General features: G+C 36.2%; 1 protein-coding gene across 1 annotated transcript; it reads right to left on the bottom strand.

The window, feature by feature from the left end:
- Positions 1-234: 234 nt before the first annotated feature.
- LOC140227458 (neuropeptides B/W receptor type 2-like) lies at positions 235-1,155 on the bottom strand. The gene has a single exon (XM_072307862.1). The coding sequence runs from the start codon at positions 1,153-1,155 to the stop codon at positions 235-237; it is 921 nt and encodes a 306-aa protein (XP_072163963.1).
- Positions 1,156-6,102: the final 4,947 nt, after the last annotated feature.

A 6,102-nucleotide genomic window follows, 5' to 3' on the forward strand; every position in this document is an offset into this window, starting at 1 on the left:
ATTTAAGCAGAGCTTATTCCATAGTTGCGAACATAATCTTCTTTCGCTGTACCAATGAGTGCCTTCTTTTTTTCTCACTCTCTCATTTTATGTGTTATCTTTCAACTTTCCCTTAAAAATATAACGGAGAGGTTGACATTTTACGTCATATAATTTCAATATAAAATGTACGCATTCCATATGGTTGTTATATCAAACATTTACATATTTTGTGAACCTGAAAGTACGAGCCCTTTAATAGATGGATGATATCACCATGGATGGTCTGCGCGACGATCTTCCGCATAGCAACTTTCTCAAACCTTTCCTAAACTTGTCATACCTGAAGGAGTAGATGATAGGGTTTATCCACATGTTGGCAAAGGCCATGAAAACCGTGATATCATAGATGACCCCTTCGAATTGCAATGTTCCTCCGATGTAGCAAAATAGACTATAAACGTCATTTGGCGCCCAGCACAAGATATAACACGCGCAGACGATAAAAAGAGTCTTTATGACATTTCTTCTTGCCTTTTCCCGGTGATTTATTCCAGTTGTATGCTGGCGTAGTTGGTGCCTCAGCTTAGCCGCTATGATTGCATAGAGTATAGCCATCGTGCAGGATGGCCCGAGGAAATTAAGAATGAATGTAACGATTCCAATGGTCTTCCATATGATTATGTTTGGCATTTCAAAGAGATGACATATCTGCCCATCGACGCGGGCCCAAGCAAAGAAATGAGCATTAAACACAAGCCCGTAAACCCATGGCATCAGGGCCAGGAGAGTGACACGTTTATAACTGATGAACTGTCGATAGAGAATAGGACATGTTACGGCGTAAAACCGTTCAATGGTGATAACAATGAGGTTACCTCCGCTGGCAGTGATTAGTGCCCAGAACGGATACCAACTCATCCAAAATTCGCAAACAAAGTCAGCAGCTCTAGGTTTGCCCGATGGAATAGAGGCCGGAACGACTTGGAGAAAGAGAAGAAAGGCAGAAGCTAAAAGGTCTATCAGAGATTGGTTAGCGATCAACAGGTTTGTGGCGTCGCGGAGAGCTTTCGTTCTGGCGATGACGATTAGCACGATGCCGTTGTCGATGATGCCGAACACTCCGAATGCCACATACATGGCGGCAGTGGTATCCAACATCAGGCCCGAGCTCATATCGCAAAAATTAGTGATTAAATTCGTGATTAGCCTCTCCCAGCGTCTGATGCCAAATGGTACGCAGAGGCATATATGACGGGTTGCAGGAAGAACTCTTTAATTCTCGTTACATTGCAGAACACTACGGCTTCCTGATACTATACGTCAATTTGACGATAACGACTTTAATACTCGCCCCTCGCTTGTAAATTTGCGCGAGTTAAAAATTTCAGCCTATCACTGACTACCAAACTTTCCATCACTGACATCTTACCATCATCGGGTTGTTGTTTTTTTCTGTTCTGTAAGCATTGTTAAGTTTGACAAAAGTTTGTTCTTTTTTAAATGTTAGTACATTTCCTCGCTAATCGAGACCTGACATAATCATTATTATTGCTGCCAAATAACTCCAATCATGTTTCAAATTGAATGAGTATTAGAACTTTCATTGCCAACTAAAATATAATTATATAAAAAAAAAAAAATCTTGGTAAAAAAAAGTTTTGAATAATAAGATTACGGTGATGAATAAGTGAATGAGGGGGGGGGGGGGGTATTGCAGTAATATGAGCTGATGCCAGCGGAAATCTTACAGTAATGGCATTTTGATGACATTCCTAGTATACTTGTAGACACAGCAAGCGATCCTTTCAATAACATTCAGACATCCTTTGTTCGTGCACTTAGCGATCACAGACTCATCTTTTTTTTTTTTCTACAGAGCAATTCGAGGAGAGAGTTTAGCGATGGAAGCAAATCTACTCATCTATTCGAATCCAGAGATCTGTTAAATGAGATAACAGCGAGCAATCTAAAGAAACTAGGAATGAGATTTCATCACTGTTGCAATGGGAGGACACCGCCGCTTGGCATTGCTTGTTAACAACAGCAAAAAAAAAAAAAAATCATCGGGGTAAAAAGATTGTCATTCTCCATAAATACGATTAAAGTTAGCTTCTGAATGGATGATTTGCAATTCAGAGTCATTCTCTAAGAATATAAGTCACTCAAAACACACAATATGTTTAAATAGTTTCTTTAAATTGCAAGAATATACGCGTTCTGAGGAATGATTGGATACGCTGTCTTTCAACTTGTGCATTTTTACTTGAGATTGTCCATTATTCTGATTCTGATTTTATTTCTGAATTTTTTTTTCATACATAAATGAAGTACAAAGTCAATTGAACAAACAAATTGAGCACAGTATAAATTGAATCTGACAATTAAAGCAAATAAATGATTAATTCAAATATTCAACTTTTTTTCCCTGATACAATTCAAAATGAGAATAAACCATTTTGTGCATACATGTATGGAAACACCATTTTGTGCATACATTTATGGAAACATAAGTTACAGTATATCTCTTGCTCAAAGACAAATTAGGCAATTCTTGATGTACAGAAATTCAGGAGACCATCGTCATAAACAAGCGCTTGACGAGGACAATGGCATTATCATAATGCTCGGTAATACTCCCTATCAACATAGCAATACACTTTGACTTTTTTTCAATGTTAAGATGCCTTACTTTTGCTTTGACAAATTCTCTTATAGACGTCATAACCTGGTTATGTGTGTATGTGTGTGTGTGTGTGTGTGTGTGTATTTTCTGCTTTCCGAAAAAAAAAAAAACACTTTCAGCATAATTCAGTACAATATAATACAAAATGAACATTTCTAGATGATGGCTTCATAATCACCGAAAATTATCAGAAGTAGCATGATAAAAAAAACACAACAACATAGAGACAATGTTCCACACACACACACGTACACACACGCAGGATATCATCCAGTCACAGCTCACACGTACTGCCTTGATATACAGTCATGACAGTGCGTAGGCTATATTATATTATGTGTTGTGATTATATTGTTTACATATTTATGTGTAATATAGGCCTATTATTGTGTGTGTATGTATGTATATATATATATATATATATATATATATATATATATATGAAGAGCTTGCTTCCAAAAGGCGCTAAATCCATAATTTTTCAATGGATCTAGCGCCTTTTGTTTGCAAGCTCGTCATATATTTATATAGGCCTACACACACACACACACACACACACACACACACACACACACACACAAACATGTATGTACATTGTATTTATACTTATTCGTTTACATACGCACCTTCTTTTCATTCTTGGATTAACGAACCTTCGGAATAACAAAACTTATTTCAATTTCGGACAATATTCAGAGATGATGCGGCGTCCAGCAGGATTGGACGTGAAACCGTTTTCGGATATTATAAACAGTAAGTCCAGATGAAGTGAGTTAATTTGTGCCTTACCTTCCTGGTAAATGTTGCTACAACAACAGCAACACCATTTTCTATGTTTTATTCATTCTAACATTCTTTTAAACGTTTGTTTGCTCTTAATAATTTCACTTTTTAATGTCAAAAATTTCTAAAAATCAGTGAATAATTTCTTAGTAAATCAAGAGGAAATTATAACCTGCTCGAAGTGTGTATAAGACTTCTAATTTGTAAGAAGATTTTTGACTTCTTTCGGGGGGGGGGGGAATGTGTACACAAAAGGCAAAGTTTGTATTGTATCCGTTGTCATTCATGACTCTTGTTATCTTAGTTATTAGGTAATTTTTCTTATTATGTAACTGGGGGCTTGGACACTCATTACATGAATCAGCGGCCATTGATTTTATACCTATGTAGTTTCATTACAATACCATGATAACAATGATATAGAATTATCAAGAAATGCATTTCGTCTGGGCATGGTGTATATTGTTTTTTTTTCTTCTGCTTCTTCATCTTCTTCTATTACGGTGATGTATTTGTTCCTTCAGTCTTTTTGCTTTGATGTAAAGCGCCTTGAGCATTTAATCAAAGTTGAGAACGGCGCTATAGAAATTATATGTATTATTATTATTATTATTATTATTATTATTATTATTATTATTATTATTATTATTATTATCATTATTATCATCATTATTGAGTTTAACAGACAGATACAATTTAGGATTTAGTAAAAAATGTATATGCTTCAAAAAACTTTGAAATACAATAATGGATGCAATTCTGTCGATCTGTAAGAATGAGAATAGACTGAAAGAGTGTAAGTAGAAAGCAAGTACCGTGATCAACATTTTTTTTTTCTTCTTCAAAAAGAAAATACTTCCCCCCCCCCAATTTCCAGAAATATATATGCAAATTTTTTGTGGGTAATTTTAGTAGATTGAGAAACATATCTGCGTGTATCGACGTAAAAAGTACCAGAGACTAATTTGGACATCTTGCTGACAATTTTGAAAAAAAAAATGTAGGGAGAGCCTTCAGGGTGTGCGGTACACTACATACTATACAGACTACAAGAAGCAGTTTCTCGGGAAAGAAACATCATTTCTTTATCACTGTAATTTATTAGTCTATAATTATCATTATTTTTGTTAAATCTGAACTTCAACAAAATGTTATATGTTCAAGTTAAAATACCTACTAGAAAAAAACAACAACACATAAGTGCAATTGGTGAAATAAGCCACCTTTAGGTGAAAATTATATAAGGATGCGTATCACAGACCCTTTGCCTATAGTATAAGATTGTACACTATTAACGAAATTACTCCAGATATTCCTTCTAAGCTAACTCTGAGCCATGTCAACAAGAAGTTGGAAATATGATCCCTGAATGCGATGACAGAACTAAAGTGTGATTAACACAACTGAAGAAATGTTATGACTTTTTCTTACAGCTTTCTTACAACGCTTATATAGCGTAGGCGATATACTTTCGGATCTAATTCATGCGAATTATCAGTGATTAAACTAGTTAAAGAATATTAAATGATTTTTTTTTTTGTCACAAAGAATATTTCTGAAGATTGTAGTCTTTTATGTTTTGTTTATTTGTTTTGATAGTTAACGAATTATACATAAGGCATCGACATGAAGATACTTACATGAATTCCTTCCTTCAGTTAGATAGCCAAGCTCTCCGCAATTCACATGAAAATGCATACATGGAAAAATAATGATATGAATGCATCTCTGAAAACAGGTGGCGCTACTGCAATTCATGATATTGTCTTCACGTCTATCTTCTATTACTGGTTTTGGTCCCGTATACGACCAGTCGGAATATCATCTACACTGACATTTTAGGTGTACGTACAGACAAAAAATAACAAAATTTAAAACATCAATGGTAGAATGCAATAATCACAAGTCTGCTGACGTCCCTTGGAAATGATCATTTGATAGCCTTTTATTGTGTCACACGCTTAAAACATATACCTAGTGCGAGCAGAAAATATCGGCGAAATGTGGTACTCATCGCGTATACCATATTAATGGTTCGGCACACTGGATGAATGGGCGTAGGATTATAGTAATATAAGATAAAACTGGGTACCGGTCGGCGTTGATAACTGAATGCAACAGGGCTGGAATCCTAGAGAACATGAAAATCACTGTTATCGTCATTACCATGACAGCTAGAGAATGTTTGTCTTGTGTTTCCACACCCAACGCACGCACCGGTACTGTCGAGTTTTCGTTGGCGCACCACGAGAACGTACACGCAAAACGAGTAACAGAATCCCATGCACATCAGTGGAAATACATTGTACGTACAAAATGAACGTGATGACAAATTAAATGCGAAATTTACTTTTCCGTTAAAGTGAAAATACTCCAAACAGATATCGAAAACAAAGAAGGGGAGGAGGACGTTGCTGACGGTGACAAGCAATCCGGAAATCCAAATGGCGCAAATAGAAACGAACACTATCCGAGAAGTAATGCGGCCAATTCGGAGGCAGACGAGTGGTATGACGATCGCCATTTATCGTTCTATCGATAACGCAATTAAGTTTAAAACAAATACCGCGTATGAACACACACTGAAAGCAGCACCTGTGCCGATAGCTAGCAACTGTTTTAGTACCATCCTTTCGGGCAGCTGGCGAACAGCA

This window comes from Diadema setosum, chromosome 4, assembly GCF_964275005.1.
Source record: "Diadema setosum chromosome 4, eeDiaSeto1, whole genome shotgun sequence".
NCBI lineage: Eukaryota > Metazoa > Echinodermata > Echinoidea > Diadematoida > Diadematidae > Diadema > Diadema setosum.